Here is a 20,137-nt window from a genome sequence, read left to right on the forward strand (position 1 = left end):
GTATATGGAGAGTGTGTGTTGTGTTAGTGTATGCAGTGTGTGTTGTGTTAGTGTATGCAGTGTGTGTTGTGTTAGTGTATGCAGAGTGTGTGTTGTGTCAGTGTATGCAGTGTGTGTTGCGTCAGTGTATGCAGTGTGTGTTGTGTTAGTGTATGCAGTGTGTGTTGTGTTAGTGTATGCAGTGTGTGTTGTGTTAGTGTATGCAGTGTGTGTTGTGTTAGTGTATGCAGTGTGTGTTGTGTCAGTGTATGCAGAGTGTGTGTTGTTAGTGTATGCAGTGTGTGTTGTGTTGGTGTATGCAGTGTGTTGTGTTAGTATATGGAGAGTGTGTGTTGTGTTAGTATATGGAGAGTGTGTGTTGTGTTAGTGTATGCAGTGTGTGTTGTGTCAGTGTATGCAGAGTGTGTGTTGTGTCAGTGTATGCAGAGTGTGTGTTGTGTCAGTGTATGCAGTGTGTGTTGTGTCAGTGTATGCAGTGTGTGTTGTGTTAGTGTATGCAGTGTGTGTTGTGTCAGTGTATGCAGAGTGCGTGTTGTTAGTGTATGCAGTGTGTGTTGTGTTGGTGTATGCAGTGTGTTGTGTTAGTATATGGAGAGTGTGTGTTGTGTTAGTATATGGAGAGTGTGTGTTGTGTTAGTGTATGCAGTGTGTGTTGTGTTAGTGTATGCAGAGTGTGTTGTGTCAGTGTATGCAGAGTGTGTGGTGTGTCAGTGTATGCAGTGTGTGTTGTGTCAGTGTATGCAGTGTGTGTTGTGTCAGTGTATGCAGTGTGTGTTGTGTTAGTGTATGCAGTGTGTGTTGTGTCAGTGTATGCAGAGTGCATGTTGTTAGTGTATGCAGTGTGTGTTGTGTTGGTGTCTGCAGTGTGTTGTGTTAGTATATGGAGAGTGTGTGTTGTGTTAGTGTATGCAGTTTGTGTTGTGTTGGTGTATGCAGTGTGTGTTGTGTTAGTGTATGCAGAGTGTGTGTTGTGTCAGTGTATGCAGTGTGTGTTGTGTCAGTGTATGCAGTGTGTGTTGTGTTAGTGTATGCAGTGTGTGTTGTGTTAGTGTATGCTGTGTGTGTTGTGTCAGTGTATGCAGAGTGTGTGGTGTTAGTGTATGCAGAGTGTGTTGTGTTAGTGTATGCAGTGTGTGTTGTGTTGGTGTATGCAGTGTGTGTGTGTTGTGTCAGTGTATGTAGTGTGTGCGTGTGTGTGTAAATGTGCAATCTGGGGGGGGGAGTAAAATGTATATGTTCTGTAGCATAACAAAATACAAGAGTCTGTGATGTACAAGCAAAATAAATTTTTGACTGTTTCATCATAAGACACATAATTTAACCCTTTGAGTGTCCTCCTACAGTTGGGAAGGCTATTTATATCAGAAAGTGTTCTCTTCTTCAGTGATGGCTTAACCCTCTGGCACTCCTGATGTTGTAGTCCGTACACCCTTTAATGGCTGGCAGAGCATTATGTGAAGTGTAGTTCAAATGATCAGGAATTCTGGAGGTTAAGCCATCACTTCCCTGCAGAGTATTATTGATTTTTATGCAGTCCATATGGCAACCCTGGCCAAATAATACATTGCAGGTTGTTCTGGCTTAGCATAATGAGAGTATTAGTCCAAAGCAGACAGAAGGGGAGGAAGGGGCATTTTCACACAAATAAAAATAAATTTCATTAAATGTTATTCCCCCCTCCCTGCTTACCTGGTCCAGGGAGGGGGAGATTCCATCACTGGTGGTCCGGTGGGGCCCCCCCCCCCGGCTCCCTGTTACCGCAGAGGGGGCCCAGCACACTGCCTCTTCTCCTCTCTTCTCTCTTCCTATAACTCTCGCGAGACCCGCGGAGCGTTGCCATGGCAACCGGGTCTCGCGAGAGTTATTAGAAGAGAGAAGAGAGGAGAAGAGGCAGTGTGCTGGGCCCTCCTGCGGTAACAGGGAGCCGGGGGCCCGCGGCTGCACACATAGATCGCGATATTCGCTATCTATGTGTGCAGAGAGGGAAAGTGGGGCCCGGGACTGCCAGAGCAGTCCGGGCCCCCCAGGGCCGCCGGGCCCGTAACAACAGTCATGGTTGTCACCCCCTGATGGCGGCCCTGGGTATTACTTTTCATTGAACTGGTAATTGTGAACAACTATAGAGTTTATTAAAGGGACACTCCAGGCACCCAGACCACTTCTGCCCATTGGAGTGGTCTGGGTGCCAACTCCCACTACCCTTAACCCTGCAAGTGTAATTATTGCAGTTTTTATAAACTGCAATAATTACCTTGCAGGGTTAACTCCACCTCTAGTGGCTGTCTACTAGACAGCCACTAGAGGTCACTTCCTCCTTCATAGCACAGGAAACCTGTGCTAGAGCGTCGCTGGACGTCCTCACGCTGTGTGAGGACCTCCAGCGTCGCTCATTTCCCCATAGGAAAGCAGTGAAATTATTTTTCAATGCTTTCCTATGGAGAGCGCTAATGCGCATGCGCATGCGCATGCGCGGCAATGCCGCGCATGCGCATTAGGTCTCCTCGGCCGGTGGGCGGGATCAGTCTCGCCCACCGGCCGACGCAATGCAGAGGAGGAGCGGCGCGGAGGAGGAGACAGCGACGAGGGACATCGCCGCTGCCTCAGGTAAGTGACTGAAGGGGTTTTCACCCCTTCAGTAACCAGGGATTGGGGGTGGGAGGGAGAGGGACCCTCCAGTGCCAGGAAAACGGATTGTTTTCCTGGCACTGGAGATTCCCTTTAACTAAATCGTTATTTGATAAAATGAAAACTGAATTGCAGAATTCAAGATAAAATAGTTTTACTGTGACCAAAACAAAGTTGGAGAAATTTGTCCCAATCCTCAATTTTGTCCTAAATGTTGCAATTTTCTCAATTCAAAACAATTATCTTTTTATGAGTAAGAATGTGTGTATGTGTGGGTTCCAGGACGTAGATTGTCCCTCTGGATCAAACTACTGTCAATCTATTCCTGTGAAGTGAAAGGTGACTTGCCCCCAGGCTGGCTGCTCCTAGCTCCGTTATGGCCCCAACAATGGTGGCAGACACTGTGTTAATATCAGGTGCCTCCAACTTATTTGTTATTATTATTATAAGTTATTTTTTCTTATCTATTTTTTTTTTATAACTATTTTTCCTGGGGAGAATACTTAGAAGTAAAACTCTCAATGCAGGGGTATCTGATTCAATATATTTATTGTTTGCTAGCGATATATTCTGTTTATAGAGGTCTATGGTCTAAAAAGATTTAAAAGTAATTCTTTGGCGGCATCTTGTGGCTAAACTCTGTATTGCACATGTAATTTGAATTTAGCCCCAACATCGCCAATTTATTTCACTCATTAATATGAATATGTGTGTATAGTTTATTCCTTATATATGGGACTGTCCGCTTATTTTGAGGTATTACTGCCATAAAGACATATTCCTAATTATGATTAATAACATTTAGGGCATTGAGTCTGGCACCCCACCAGCTCGAAGTGTCATTATCCCAGTTAGTGGGTATGTAATTAACAGCTGTGAGGGTATATAATAGTCTCTTTTTATTAATTCATGTGGAAAAAAAAGTCAACTGTTCTTAATTTGGCTATTGACCTAAAAAGTGGAATTCACTTTGATTGCTTAGTTTACATCATTAGACACCCTGTGGGTGTCCGCATTGTGCCTTGTACTTCTGATTATTGAAGAAACAATTAGTGATGTCCCGAACGGTTCGCAGGTGAATAGTTCCTGGCGAACATAGCTTTTTCGCGTTCGCCACGGATGGTGAAAATATGCGATGTTCGGTCCGCCCATTATTTGTCCTCATTGAGTAAACTTTGCCCCTGTACCTCACAGTCAGCAGACACATTCCAGTCAATCAGCAGCAGACCCTCCCTCCCAGACCCTCCCACCTCCAAGACAGCATGCAATTTAAATTAATTCTGAAGCTGCATTCATTTTTATTTTATTTTTTATTATTATTTTTTTTTGTGTGTTTGTGTTTATTATACATTAGCCCCATAGCCAGTAACCTATGTTTATTATAGATTATCCCCCATAGCCAGTAAAAGAGAGGATTGGGTATAAAGTACCCCTGTCTCTGACCAGCAAACTGTTGAATCTGAGACTAGGGTAACGGGCCAGGATGGTGGTACCAGTTCCACCTAAGTTGGGCTTGAACCCAGATATAGATATGCAATTTACAAAAGATTGAACAGATTAGACAGCTCCCCCCACTCTCACTTGCAGAGCCAAGCAAAGGGAGAGAAGAGCTATCAATCAACCTGGTATATTGGAGAAAATAGAGCAGTGAATAATATAGAGATATGCCTATAGTTAAGTCCAAGAAACTAGGTATCTAAAAGTTAAACACAAAAATATTTGAGACACTGTGTTTATTATACTTTATCCCCCCACAACCAGTAACCTGTGTTTATTATACATTATCCCCCATAGCTAGTAACCTGTGTTTATTATACATTATCCTCCCATAGCCAGTGACCTGTGTTTATTATACATTATCCTCCCCATAGCCAGTAACCTGTGTTTATTATACATTATCCTCCCATAGCCAGTAACCTGTGTTTATTATACATTATCCCCCCATAGCCAGTATCATGTGTTTATTATACATTATCCTTCCATAGCCAGTAACCTGTGTTTATTATACATTATCCTCCATAGCCAGTAACCTGTGTTTATTATACATTATCCTCCCCATAGCCAGTAACCTGTGTTTATTATACATTATCCTCCCATAGCCAGGACCTGTGTTTATTATACATTATCCTCCCATAGCCAGTGACCTGTGTTTATTATACATTATCCTCCCATAGCCAGTAACCTGTGTTTATTATACATTATCCCCCCCATAGCCAGTAACCTGTGCTTATTATACATTATCACCCCATAGCCAGTAACCTGTGTTTATTATACATTATCCTCCCATGGCCGGTAACCTGTGTTTATTATACATTATCCTCCCATAGCCAGTAACCTGTGTTTATTATACATTATCCTCCCATAACCAGTAACCTGTGTTTATTATACATTATCCCTCCCATAGCCAGTAACCTGTCAGTGCGGATTGGCTGAGATCATCAAGCTTGATGATCTCAGCCTTAGAGGCAGGGCCAGTTGAGGGGAGACCAGCACGATGTTGGGGGAAAAAAAAGTGAGTAAAAACACTATTTTTAAAAACACACACAGACACACACACACCCCACGACAGACACACACATATACCATGACAGACACAAACACACCATGACACACACATACTATGACAGACACAAACACACCATGACACACACATACTATGACAGACACAAACACACCTTGACACACACATACCATGACAGACACACCATGACACAGACCATGACACAGACGGAGACACACACACCATGACAGACAGACACACCATGACACAGACAGACAGACACACCATGACACAGACAGACACTCACACCATGACACAGACACAGACACACCATGACACAGACACACACACCATGACAGACACACACATACTATGACACAGGCAGACAGACACACAGACCATGACAGACACACACAGACCATGACACAGACACACACACCATGACAGACAGACACACACCCTGACAGACAGACACACACCATGACAGACAGACACACACCATGACAGACAGACACACACCATGACAGACACACATAGACCATGACACAGACAGACAGACACACACACACACACCATGACAGACAGACACACACACAGCATGACACACATAATTGTTGCTACCTTTGGGCAGACAGCTTGGTGTGCTGGCGGCCGCAGGGGCAGCTGGCTGTTCTGTCTCTGCTCCCCAGAGCGCAGCTTAAGGAGACCGGGGCCGGAATATGATGTCATATTCCAGCCCCAGTCTTAGGTAGCATGCAAGGGCGGGGGAGCAGAGACAGAACAGCCAGCTCTCCCCTCGGCCGCAAGTCACCCAGATGTCTCCCCAGCCCGAGGTGCCGACGGCCTACTGGGAAATTTCCCGGTGGGTCAGTCCGGCCCTGTATAGGGATACCAGTTTGTTTAGGGAATGAAGTGTGTGTCTAAGGGATGCAGTGTGTTTGTGTGTAAGGGATAGAAAGCAGTGTGTGTGTAAGGGATGCAGTGTGTGTGTAAGGGATGCATAGTGTGTTTCTATGTATGTGTGCAAAGCATGCATTGTGTTTGTGCGTGTGTGTAAGGGATGCATTGTGTGTGTGTGTTTGTGTGTGTAATTGATAAGTTGTGTGTTTCTGTGTGTGAGGGAAGCATGGTGTGTTTATGTGTGTGTGTGAATAGGGATGCATTGGGTGTTTGTGTGTGTGTGTGTGTGTAGGGATGCATTATGTATGTGTGTGTGTAGTGTGAGAGTTTGTTGGGTAGGATAGGGACTAATTCTTGCCTGGGCTGAGAAGGGGGTAGCTCTTTGTTTTTATTATTATATTTATTTTGTTAATTTATTGTGTGTTTTCATTTAAGCTTTGTGTCCCCTGCCCCCTGTCCCTTAGTGCTCTCCTTTGCCTCATGTCCCTTAGTAGTCTCTCCTCTCTCCCTGTTCCTTAGTAGCCCATCTGCCCTCTGTCCCTTAGTGGTCTCTCATTTCTCTCCTCCCCTGTACCTTAGTGGTCTCTCCTCTCCATCACCCTTTTCCCTTAGTGGTCTCTCCTCACGCCCCCTGCCCCTTTGTGGTCTCTTCCTCCCCCCCGTACATTAGTAGTCTCTCCTCTCAACCCTCTTCTGTCCCTTAGTGGTTTATCCTCTCCTTCCCTCCATCCCTTAGTGGTCTCTCCTAACCCACTGTCCCTTGGTGGTCTCTCCACTCCTCCCCCATTTCCTTAGTTGTCTCTCTGCTCCCCCCGTTCCTCAGTGGTCTCTCCTGACACACACTTAGGGAAACACACTGTGAGAATAGGGAATAGGGCTATATATACAGTTGCAAGAAAAAGTATGTGAACCCTTTGGAATGATATGGATTTCTGCACAAATTGGTCATAAAATGTGATCTGATCATCATCTAAGTCACAACAATAGACAATAAAAGTCTGCTTAAACTAATAACACACAAAGAATGAAATGTTGCCATGTTTTTATTGAACACACCATGTAAACAGGCCTGTTTCCATTAGGAGATCCCGTTATACCCTCCATGAATTATTCCTTCCATTAGTAACGAGGAGAATAAAATAATTGTTGTGATTCCAGGTGTGGAAGTTGCCCGTTCTCTGCCTCCTGTTCTGTTACTGGAGCTCGACATCAACAGTGACCGGATTTACGAATGAACAATTAAAAAGGGTAACGGATTATGTCAGCCAGACATACGGGTAGGGATCTGTTTCCGTTTTACTGTTTGTCGCTGTGGATGTAGTGATGGAATAATATTTATTTTCTAGGAAATATAGACCTTCAAATAATCCACTGATCGGCTGCTTACAATGTGCTTGCACGCGTCTGGGCATGTTTTGCGTTAAATAACTTTACTACCAGGTTTTTAATTTAAAGCAATGATACACAGAATGCACGGAAATTTAATATACTTTATATACTCGAGTATAAGCCGACCCGAATATAAGCCAAGGCCCCTAATTTTACCCCAAAAAACTGGGAAAACTTATTGACTCTGTGGTGGAATCTCAGTAAAAATAAATTTACTAGGACAAGATTGCCACGTGGTATGTGCACTTGCATATGTTGGTGTATCAGTTAGTCAGTTACACGTAGCTAAGATACAATCAGTAGTGTAAGGAGCAAGTGTAGGAATACAGGATATACGAGTATTTCCCCTCCTCCATTGTGCTGGGCAAGCCATGTGGTCAAACAGGAATTTAGTCTCTATTCGGTTGATGGATAAGAGTATGTGTAGGTTGAACTGATTATGGGAGGAGCTACATGCCTATATAAGGGACCTACACTGTATGATCAGGGCTCAGACTTTGCTGTTTTTTGGTGACATTAGTCCCTCTGAGTCCCGGTCGGTGAATCGAATAAAGAATCTCTTCCTTCCTGAAGAAACCTGTGTCCATCTCTCTGTGCTTGGCTTCCGTCAGTTTCTCCGGTATCATTTGGTGCAATTGGCCGGGAAGCTCATCGTTCAACAGTAGCTGAGAAGCAGAGGCGTGAGATGGTCTATCTTTGCCCACGCTCTCTACGGCTGCACCCCTGAACTTCTGCGTGGACCTCCCTTCGTCTCGGCGCCACTGGTCTGTTGTCCAGGAGATCATCGGCCTCTACGTAGTAAGTGCTGGGGTGCCCCCGTCGATGAGTGTGAACTCAGGTTCAGGAACGAGGAGGTAAGACGACTACTGTTTTAGACGGTGGACCCACTAGGGGTATTGGATACCGATTGTGCGGTAGGCCCATAAGGGGTTATTTGTGTATGGAATCTGCCCCCTCCAGTGGAGGGAAGGAGCGAAGGCGCACCGCTCAATTAAACGCCCTGTAGTCAGCCCGTTTAATTTTGGTTTGGAGTCAGGCTGGGTTCTGTGTAAATAGCCCAAGCCGGACCCCGGTGTCTTGTCTAGACTAGCGTTCTAGGGTGTATATTACGTTCGCTAGGTCGGAGGGACCGCGAGACTAAGCGGCGTCTGTGTAAATTCGGTCCGCTAGATCTCAACCTATATTGGCTAAGTGGGAAGGCGTGTAAATTTGGAACCCACTAGATTTTTGATAGAGTATATAGACTAAGAGGGTGCTGTTGTAAATTCCGCCCTCTAGTTCGCTATATGTGGTGCTTGGGCAGCGTGGCTAACCAAAACGGATGTAAATAGTTTTAGGTAGTCCATTGAGGTACTGGCCAATAGATTAGTTGGGAATTGTAAATGTGTTAAAGATTGTTGTAGTAGCGTGTATATCTTGCTAGATAGCGTGAGCTCTGCCGTCTAGCGAGAGTGTGAATAGTGTGTAACTGTATTATAGCGCACGGTACCATAACCATGTATAATTACTGATACTGTAAATAACTACTAATAACTGTCGTCCATGTTGTATGTTTAACACCATAACCACTACTAATTGAAATGTGACTTTAAATTGTACTCTAACCAATGCTAACCGTACTATAACTACTGTTTGTAAAGACAATGTTACTGGGGTATGTTATAGACGGGTAATTCAGATATAGGGAATTATAGCGTGGGTGACTGTATAGTTTCGCCAAGAGGCGCAGTAATAGTTATTTAGTGACTGGTGTAACAGCTGTGTGTGTACGGGAATTCCCTGTATGATTTGTTGTGTGCGTTTCACCTAGTAACTGTACCACGTGGTGCTGTTGCCAAGGGAACGGGTGTGACCGTTGGAAGTGTGTTTGTTTAGTTTCTGTTGGAGACAACGCTTCATTGTTAGTATGGGTGCGTCAGATTCAACGGTTATGGATCCCTTAGGATGTATGTTGAAAAACTTTAAAAAGGGATACACTGTGTATGATTTTGGGGTAAAAATATCTCCAACACGCCTGACTACTTTATGTAGTAGGGAATGGCCTACTTTGGTGGCTGCATGGCCACCACGTAGCAGTTTGGATCCTAATCTGGTACAGCGTGTACACGTGGCTGTATCAGGTAGGCCTGAACTTTGCGGCCAGTTTCCGTATATTGACTGTTGGAAGCAGGCCGTAAATGACTTGCCAAAATGGATCCGGGTATGCCACGAGGAACAATGTCGCCTCATGGTGGCCAGAACTCGCTTGTCCAATAAGGCCGTAATTACGCCCATTTTGGACACGCCTCCTGAATCCGAGATCCCCATGCCGCCCCCTTACTCCTCCTTCACAGGAAGAGGAGGTGCTGTTGGTAACGCTACTCCCCTTGCCCCGTTGTCCCCACCTACCCCCTCCTCTAGCTCAGAGCCCAGCCCTCTTGTTTTAAACCCTCCCCTTCCGGTACCTACCTCCGTTAACCCCACCTATCCAGATTTGATGTCATATCTAGTTCCTGGTCAGGCTCCTCCTAGCCCGGCCCGGAATATTTTACTCACTGATCTCCCCCTCAGTAAAGCGTCCCCTTCCCCTCTGTCAGGATCGGGACAGGGATCCAACACGCAGAGTACGAACAGGAGAGGAGTACGTATACCGGACCTTAGAATGGCCGGACTAACGTAAGGAGAAAGCAAAGAATGGTCAGAGACAAGCCGAGGTCGAGGGAACGAGAGAACAGGTAAGCGAGAGACAAGCCGAGGTCAAAGGACACGAGAGGTAAACAGGAACAATAGTACAAGCCGAGTCAAAACCAAATAGAACAATAGACATAAGAGCACTGAGGAACCAGACAAGCTAGAACAGGGCAATGAACCATTACACACATCCCTCTTTTATACCCTGGTTCTTTAATTGATGACTCCGCCCTTGCCGAGCCCTGATTCGTTGTTCCGAACTAGATTGACAGGTCGGGATGTGATTGCCGTCATGACGTCGGCTCCTGAGCGTCGTGTCATAAAAGGAAGCGGGGCTCTCGCGGCTGGCGTGGGAATGACTATGAGAGCTGTGAGGATTGGATGAATCAGCCCCGCTGAGAGAACGGCCGTCGGGAAGTCTAACCTCCTCCGAGGTAGAGACTTCAGGTACCCTGACAGTACCCCCCCCCTCAGAAACGCCCACCGGGCGGAAGGAACCGGGGCGACACGGAAAGCGAGCATGAAAAGCCCTGAGAAGGCGAGGAGCATGCACATCCTCTTGGACCACCCAAGACCTCTCCTCAGGACCATATCCTTTCCAGTCAACAAGATATTGCACCTTCCCCCGAGAAATCCGAGAATCGAGGATGGAATTGATCTCATACTCCTCCTGACCCTCAACCTGGACAGAACGAGGGGAAGGCACAGTGGAGGAAAATCTGTTACATACCAAAGGCTTCAATAAAGAAACATGAAAGGAGTTCGGGATGCGTAAAGCAGGCGGAAGAGCCAGACGATATGCAACAGGATTTATCCGAGACAGAACCCTGTAAGGGCCTATGTAACGAGGAGCAAATTTCATGGAAGGAACTTTCAAGCGGATGTTTCTGGTACTCAACCATACCCTATCACCCGGAGAGAATACAGGAGCCACCCTTCTGCGTTTGTCAGCGTGTCGTTTGGACACCATGGAATTATGAATAAGGATTTGTCGAGTCTGATCCCACAACTTTCTCAGATTGGCAACATGAATATCAACCGACGGTATCCCCTGGGAGGGGGAGGCCGACGGAAGAACGGAAGGATGAAAGCCATAATTCATGAAAAAGGGGCTAGAACGAGTAGAATCGCAAACACTGTTGTTGTGTGTAACGGATCGCCTGGCACCCCGACTGGGTACCTCCGTTAATGGATGCTCCTAGTGCTTCCTGAGGACTCCAAGCACTCTGGCAGACACCACAATCACCGAATCCGAGAAACCTTTAAATTCTCCCAAGCATATGAATGCTGTAGACCATTGAATAGGAACCATACGAATAGGCTTGTACTCCTAGCAGTCAACTGGAACAGCACTCAATAAATCCTTCCCCCCAATAATGAGACGACACATCACTTTGAGGGTAAAACAGGAACTCTGGACTGGCTCATCCAGCCTGGCTTTTATTACACTTGTACACTTACAGGCCACACCCAGGGGGAGGCATAAAATAACCAATCACATACATGGTTCCACCCACACATCCCCTCCCCTCAGATAACCAGTTAACATAATTATTACAGCCAGGAAAACTACAGTTTTTATACATGTGCTATAACTTTAAATCCATACATCCAATCTTCCTAACAACTGCATATTTAGAATCAGCACACTTTAAACATACACCCTTCCAAAAATCAGCCAAATCCCTCCAGTGGATCAAAAGTTAGCTGGAGGTCCCTTTATGACCGACCGCAAGCACGTTTTCCTGCCCAAAACAGTTCCATAGATTTGGGCTGTGCGGCCGGTCAATTTCATGCGAAAAAACGACTAAGTCCCATTTCGAACGGGACTTAGTCTCTGGAGCTGCAAGTTCAGTATGGAAGAAGGTAAGGGTCAGCGGTGTTCGGCAGAATGTGTAGCCGATTTCAGTTCCACAGAATCTTTAGCATATACCGCTGACCGCGTTCGACTGAACAAAGATGGCCGCCGCCACCTGCAATTAACCTAACCTCACAGCCTGGGAGGTAAATTGCCTGCACACTTTAGCTTCTGGGTGGTCCGCCTGTGTGGTACTTGGTTCAGTAAGCCCTATTTACTGAACCAAGTGGGGGAAAGCCAGGAACAAGTTATTTTACAGGTCTGGGGACATAGTCTTAAAGGGACATTGTTCACCAAAGTTACAAGATGTCCCCAGCCGGTTCTTAAAGGGCCATACTCACCAAATAAAAGTCCATACGTTTTCAGGGGCCATAGTCTTAAAGGGTATTGTTACCCAAAGTCTCAATATGTCCCCAGACAGTTCTTAAAGGGCCAGCAGCAGTACAATAAAATACCATTCACTGTGCTTAAAGGGCCAGTAGCCGCCATATAAAGTACAATATGCCCCAAATAACCCAGGGGCCATAGTCAGTAGGTAGGAGGCTAGCAAACAGGCTTCTCCAGGGCCCAGTGGCGAGGTTGGTTTTGCCACATTGTGCGCAAACTCCGCCCAAGGAATCAGACCGACCCAATCGTCCTGGTGTTCAGAAACAAAACAACGCAAGCTGGGAACACAAGGATCTCCAAAACCGGGAAACAAATTGGGAACCTCTATCAGAAACGATTTCAGAAGGAATCCCATGTAAATGAAAAATCTCCCTCGCAAAAATTTCAGCCAATTTGGGAGAAGAGGGCAATTTGAGCAGAGGTACAAAATGAGCCATTTTGGTAAACCTGTCAATTACTGTGAGGATAACCGTATGTTTTTTAGAAACCGGTAAATCAACGATGAAGTCTATAGCCAGACAGGACCATGGTTTCACAGGAATTTCTAGGGGGTGCAAAAGCCCACATGGAAGCGTATGAGGTTGTTTAGTCCTCATACAGACATCACATGCCCCGACGAATTCCTTAAGATCCTTACGTAATGAAGGCCACCAGAAATCTTTAGAAATCAGAGAACATGACTTGCGTATGCCAGGATGTCCGTCAAATTTACTGTTATGAAAACACTGCATAAGTTCCAGTTGGAGTTTAGGAGGAACGAAGTAACGGTCCCCCGGAATAGGTCCGGGTGCCAGATGTTGTAACTTCTTGATCTCATCCAGCAACGGAGAGTGAATCTTGATGCTAGTGCTGGCAATAATATTACGCTTGGGAACTATAGAAGAAAAAACCATATCAGGCATAGTAGAAGGTTCATGTTGGCGGGACAATGCATCGGCCTTAGAGTTCTTAGAACCAGGTCTATAAGTGAGAACATAGTTGAAATGAGTAAGGAACAAAGACCAACGAGCCTGCCTGGCAGATAATCGCTTGGCTTCCCCTATATATGACAAATTCTTGTGATCCGTCAAAATAGTAACCGGGTGTAAAGTCCCTTCCAACAAATGTCTCCACTCCTTTAAAGCCAAAATTACCGCTAACAGTTCCCTGTCACCAATATCATACCTGCTCTCAGGCCCAGACAATTTCCTGGAAAAAAAAACACAAGGATGCAGTGGTTTATTCAAACTTAACCTTTGGGACAGAATAGCGCCTACACCTGTCTCTGAGGCGTCTACCTCGAGTAAGAAAGGCAAAGATGTGTCTGGATGAACTAATATCGGTGCTGAGGCAAACTGTTCCTTGAGTGTACTGAAAGCAACAAGCGCCTCCGGGGACCATGTCTTAGTATCAGCACCCTGTTTAGTCATGTTGGTAATAGGAGCAATAATAGATGAGTACCCCTTAATGAAGCGCCTGTAGTAATTCGAGAATCCGATAAACCTCTGAATGGCCTTGAGTCCCTTGGGCAATGGCCAATCCAAGATAGATTGGAGTTTAACAGGGTCCATCTTAAACCCCTCACCAGAAATAACGTAACCAAGAAAGTTTACCTGAGATTGGTCGAAGCTACCCTTCTCCAACTTGCAATACAACCCATGCTGTAGGAGTTTGTGCAATACCCTTCTGACTTGTTTGTGATGAATCTCAGGCTCTTTAGAGTGTATTAGTATATCATCCAAATAAACTATAACACATTCATGTTGAAATTCCCTAAGAACCCCATTAATCAAGTCCTGGAATACAGCAGGGGCATTGCAAAGCCCGAAGGGCATTACCGTGTACTCATAGTGGCCATACCGGGTATTGAAAGCCGTTTTCCATTCATCGCCCTGCTGAATTCTCACCAAGTTATAAGCTCCCCTCAGATCTAACTTGGTAAAAATCTTAGAGCCTTTAAGGCGATCAAATAGCTCAGTAATTAGGGGAATCAAATAAGCATTTCTGATAGTTATCTTATTCAAGCCCCGATAATCAATGCAAGGCCGTAGTGTGCCGTCTTTTTTATCTACAAAAAAGAAACTGGCTCCGGCTGGAGAAGAGGATCTCCTAATAAATCCTTTGTCAAGATTCTCCTGAATGTACTCTAAGACTAAGTTCTCCTTAGTGGATAGAGGATATACATTGCCCCTCGGAGGCATAGTACCAGGTAGGAGATTAATCTTACAATCAAAGGACCGGTGTGGGGGTAAGGTATCAGCCTTCCTCTTATCAAAGACTGCCTTTAAATCCTGGTACTGGGAAGGTATCTGTAAATCTGTGGGCTTGTTAGAGTTACTAGGTGTGTCCACTACGCACAATGGTGAGACTTTCTGTACACAACCTTTCTGGCAACCCTGACCCCAAGAGACTATTTCACCATGCTCCCAATCAATAGTAGGGTTATGCTTTTTAAGCCAGGGATACCCCAAAACTATAGGAACTGAAGGGGATGAGATAAGCATGAGAGAAATCTCCTCCTCGTGTAAAATACCAATGGTTAACTTAACTTGTATAGTTTCACGAGAAATCACAGGATCTGATAAAGGTCTACCATCTATGGCCTCAACGGCCCATGGAGTCTCCTTTAGCTGAGATGGGATAGAGTGGTTTTTGACAAAGGTTTGATCAATAAAGCTTTCAGCTGCTCCGGAATCTATTAATGCCATAGCTTTAAGTACTCCCTTTTCCCAAGTTAAAGAAACCTGTAGTAGTAACCTATGATCCCTGTAATCATATGTAGAGGACAAAATAGAAACACCCAAGGCCTGTCCTCTGGAGAAACTTAGGTGCGAGCGTTTCCCGGACGGTTAGGGCAATTTAGGCGTAAGTGACCGCCTACTCCACAATACATACACCGACCCTCCCTTCTCCTATATTGTCTTTCATTCTCTGAAAGGCGAGTGTTACCAATTTGCATAGGTTCCGGGAGAGCTAGTATAGTAGATTCAGAATTCTGAAATGCGGGAGTTAATCTTAAGGAAGGTCTATAACCATTATCACGAGTGTTCTGCCTCTGTCTCATGCGTTCATCTATACGAGAAATAAATGAAATTAATTCCTCTAAATTTTCAGGAAGATCCCTTGTGGCAACCTCGTCTAAGATCGCATCTGATAATCCGTTCAGAAATACGTCCATATAGGCTTGTTCATTCCACTTGACCTCTGCCGCCAAGGATCTGAACTCTAGCGCATAATCTACAAGGGTTAAACTATGCTGTCTAAGATGTAATAGTAATCTAGCTGCACTGGCCTTTCTCCCTGGGGGATCAAAAGTCCTCCTAAAGGTAGTAATAAACGCATTATAGTTATAGACTACTGGATTATCATTTTACCACAGAGGGTTAGCCCATCTAAGAGCTTTGTCAATGAGTAGCGAGATTATGAATCCAACCTTCGCCCTGTCAGTAGGGTAGGCGCGGGGTTGTAATTCAAAATGAATCCCTATCTGGTTTAGGAAACCTCGACAGGTATCCGGAGCACCGCCATACCGTAAAGGGGAAGTAACACGGGAAGAAGTTCCCACTGTGGCTACCTCTAGGCCTGTGTTAGCAAGAGAGATAGATGGAGTACGCATCTCCTCTGCTTGATTACTCGGATGGGACAGTAATGCTTGCAGCGCTAGGGCCATTTGGTCCATTCTATGGTCCATGGCTTCAAACCTCGAGTCAGGCGGACCAAGCTGAGCGTTTGTACCTGCAGGATCCATGGCCCTGTCGTAATGTCAGGATCGGGACAGGGATCCAACACGCAGAGTACAAACAGGAGAGGAGTACATATACCAGACCTTAGAATGGCCGGACTAACGTAAGGAGAAAGCAAAGAATGGTCAGAGACAAGCCGAGGTCGAGGGAACGAGAGAACAGGTAAGCGAGAGACAAGCCGAGGTCAAAGGACACGAGAGGTAAACAGGAACGATAGTACAAGCCGAGTCAAAACCAAATAGAACAATAGACATAAGAGCACTGAGGAACCAGACAAGCTAGAACCACGACAGGGCAATGAACCATTACACACATCCCTCTTTTATACCCTGGTTCTTTAATTGATGACTCCGCCCTTGCCGAGCCCTGATTCGTTGTTCCGAACTAGATTGACAGGTCGGGATGTGATTGGCGTCATGACGTCGGCTCCTGAGCGTCGTGTCATAAAAGGAAGCGGGGCTCTCGCGGCCGGCGTGGGAATGACTATGAGAGCTGTGAGGATTGGATGAATCAGCCCCGCTGAGAGAACGGCCGTCGGGAAGTCTAACCTCCTCCGAGGTAGAGACTTCAGGTACCCTGACACCCTCGTCTTACTACCCCTCGACCGGAACCCCTAACTGACGTTTCTAAACGAAGCCCCATACTAACCTGACAACTGACCGGTACCTTCCAACCCCGACATTATCAAATGCGTCTCCGACTGACACCAGGCCCGACACACATTAATGGTGACGGCCAGTTACAACACACTGATCCTGTATTCGTCTATGTTCCCTTCACTACTACTGATCTATTTAACTGGAAGACCCATAACTCTTCATACACTGATAAACCTCAAGCCATGACGGATTTGTTTACCTCCATAGTCCAGACACATAATCCCACTTGGGCTGATTGCCAGCAACTGCTTATGACATTGTTTAACAACGAGGAAAGGACACGGATAAACCAAGCGGCAATTAAAGCGCTGGAAGAAGTGGCCCGTACACAAAATCAGGCCAACCCAGCAGCATGGGTCACAGCACATTATCCAAATACTGATCCGGAGTGGAATGTCAATGGCGCAGATATGGCCCATTTAAAAGCATACAGGGACGCTATTATTGTTGGCATGAAAGCCGTAGGAAAAAAGGCGATTAATATGTCTAAGACGGCTGAGGTATTACAGAAATGTGATGAATCGCCCAGTGACTTTTATGACCGATTATTGGAGGCATACCGTTTGTATACCCCCTTTAATCCAGAGGCTCCTGAGAATTCCCGAATGGTTAACTCTGCCTTTGTCAGCCAAGCCTACGGAGATATAAAGCGCAAGCTACAGAAGTTAGAAGGGTTTGTAGGGATGTCCATAACCCAACTAATGGAAATAGCAAATAAGGTCTATATGAAGGGAGACAGAGACGAAGAAGGAGGAAGAGCGAAAGATGCGTAGGAAAGCAGATATGCTAGCAGTAGCTATCGCAGGCGTAGATAGAAGGGAAAAGGAAGTATATAGGGGAACAGATAAAGGTGAGAATACGTGGAATGGGGAACCTTTGAGTAGGAACCAATGCGCGTACTGTAGGGAAGAAGGGCATTGAAGAAGTGAGTGTCCACGAAGTGAACAGTATGAGAGAGACAGACCTAGGGCAGGATATAGCAGTAATTATAGAAGTAGAGCGAGAGGTAGAGGAGGTCGAGGAGGTCCTGGAGGAAATAGTGGGAATAATAGAGGAAGTGTTAGTGGAGATAGATATTACCCAGCAGCGCAGAGACCCCGCGAGAGAGAGGATAGGGACTTTGTCGGTTTGGCTGACACAGTCATGGAGGACTATTGATACCGACCGGGCTCCATCCCCCTTGGCCGAGCGGAGCCTATGGTCGATGTAGCAATAGGGGGAAAAAGGAGTGCGTTCATGATCGATACTGGTGCTGAACATTCGGTGGTGACTGACCTAGTCGCTCCTCCTTCAGGAAGAACTATCACCGTAATTGGAGCAACTGGAAGGAGTGCCGCTAAACCGATTCTTAAAAGTCGACTCTGTACATTGGGAGGCCACATAGTGAAACACCAGTTCCTTTATATGCCTGAATGTCCAGTCCAACTACTAGGACGTGATTTGTTGTCGAAATTACAAGCACAGATAACATTTCTACCTAACGGAACAACATCTTTGAAGTTCAATGGACCCTCAGGTATAATGACAATATCTGTACCAAAGGAAGAAGAGTGGCGACTTTATACAGTGTTGACTAGCCAAAACCCTGAGTGATGAATCCTTGTTCAATATACCAGGAGTGTGGGCAGAGAATAACCCACCAGGACTTGCTCGTAATATCCCACCAATTTGTATCGAACTAAAGCTTGGGGTGTATCCAGTGAGCTTAAGACAATATCACATCCCACAAAAGGCCAAGAAGAACATACAATCGTATTTGGATGAGTTCATAAGGTATGGTATCCTAAAATTCTGTACTTTCCCCTGGAACACCCCATTGTTGCCTGTTCAAAAGCCCGGTACAGATGAGTATCGCCCTGTGCAGGACTTGAGAGCAGTCAATGATGCAGTAGTAAGTATACATCCAGTTGTGCCCAATCCATATAAACTGCTTGCTTTAATTCCGGGCGGGGCTACCTACTTCACAGTTTTGGATCTCAAAGATGCCTTCTTTTGCCTACGAATTGCTGCGGAAAGCAAGTGTCTCTTTGCATTCCAATGGGAAAACGGGCTTGAAACGCCAGATGACTTGGACAAGGCTGCCCCAAGGGTTTAAAAATTCCCCTACCCTATTTGGATCAGCTTTAAGTCAAGACTTACTGGATTTCAAGTCCATCCCAGGAGAATGTGTACTATTACAATACGTAGATGATTTGTTGATAGCGGCAGTTACAAGAGAGATATGTCAGCAAGCAACACATGATCTTCTGCACATTCTTTGGAAGGCAGGATACAAGGTGTCACGGAAGAAAGCCCAGTTGTGTCAGCCAACTGTCAAGTATCTAGGATTCCATCTCTGAAGGTCAAAGGATAATGGGGCCAGAGAGAAAAGAAGCTGTATGCCAAATACCAATACCCAAGAATAGAAGACAAGTGCGAGAGTTCTTGGGGGCAGCAGGCTTCTGTTTGATATGGATTCCCAGTTATGCGATATTGGCGAAACCTCTTTATGTGGCTATAAAAGGTACAGAACAGGATCCCTTCCTGTGGACCCCCGTACAGCAAATGGCATTTGAAGATGTGAAGAAGGCATTGATGAGCGCCCCAGCATTAGGTCTACCTGATCATACACGCCCATTCTACTTATATGTACACGAGCAAAGAAGAATGGCTGTGGGAGTATTGACACAGTACTTGGGATCATGGCAACGACCTGTTGCATATATGTCCAAACAATTGGATGCAGTGGCCAGTGGTCTTCCACCTTGTCTAAGAGCCGTAGCTGCCGCCGCCCTGCTGGTAGCCGAAGCTGATAAGCTCACTCTGGGTCAGGAACTCTACGTGCGAGTCCCACACGCAGTACAGACGCTGCTAGACTATAAAGGCAATCATTGGTTTAGCAATAGCCGCATGACTAAGTATCAAGCTATGTTATGTGAAAACCCGAGAGTGCATCTAGAGACTGTTAATACCTTGAATCCAGCTACCCTTTTGCCACAACCTACTAAGAGTCAACATGATTGCCTGGAGGTGATGGATGAAGTGTTTTCAAGTAGACCGGACCTTCGTGATTTTCCCATCCAGAACCCTGATGTCCAGTACTATACGGACGGCAGTATTTATGTGAAAGAAGGGATTTGCTATGCAGGATATGCAGTGACAACCATAGACAAGGTGATAGAAGCTCGGCCATTGTCAAAAGGAACATCGGCACAGAAGGCAGAACTAATCGCACTCACACGAGCGTTACAATTGGCTGAAGGTTTAAGGGTGAACATCTACACGGACTCCAAGTATGCGTTTTTAACCACTCATGCCCCAGCTGAGATATTACAACTACTGGAAGCCGTGTGGGAACCGAAAGAAGTTGGTATCATACATTGTCGAGTGCAACTGAAAGGTGATGGTGATGTAACAAAAGGAAATCGGATGGCAGATAATGCAGCCA

General features: G+C 45.7%; 1 protein-coding gene across 1 annotated transcript in view; it reads left to right on the forward strand.

Moving 5' to 3' along the window:
- Positions 1–20,137, forward strand: part of LOC134585375 (uncharacterized) — a 91,084-nt gene that overhangs the window by 64,702 nt on the left and 6,245 nt on the right. The window contains exon 2 of the mRNA XM_063440778.1: positions 7,184–7,302. Within this exon, the coding sequence (XP_063296848.1) occupies positions 7,184–7,302 (119 nt within the window). The remainder of the gene's footprint in view (positions 1–7,183; positions 7,303–20,137) is intronic.

Source organism: Pelobates fuscus, chromosome 2, assembly GCF_036172605.1.
Source record: "Pelobates fuscus isolate aPelFus1 chromosome 2, aPelFus1.pri, whole genome shotgun sequence".
Taxonomy (NCBI): domain Eukaryota; kingdom Metazoa; phylum Chordata; class Amphibia; order Anura; family Pelobatidae; genus Pelobates; species Pelobates fuscus.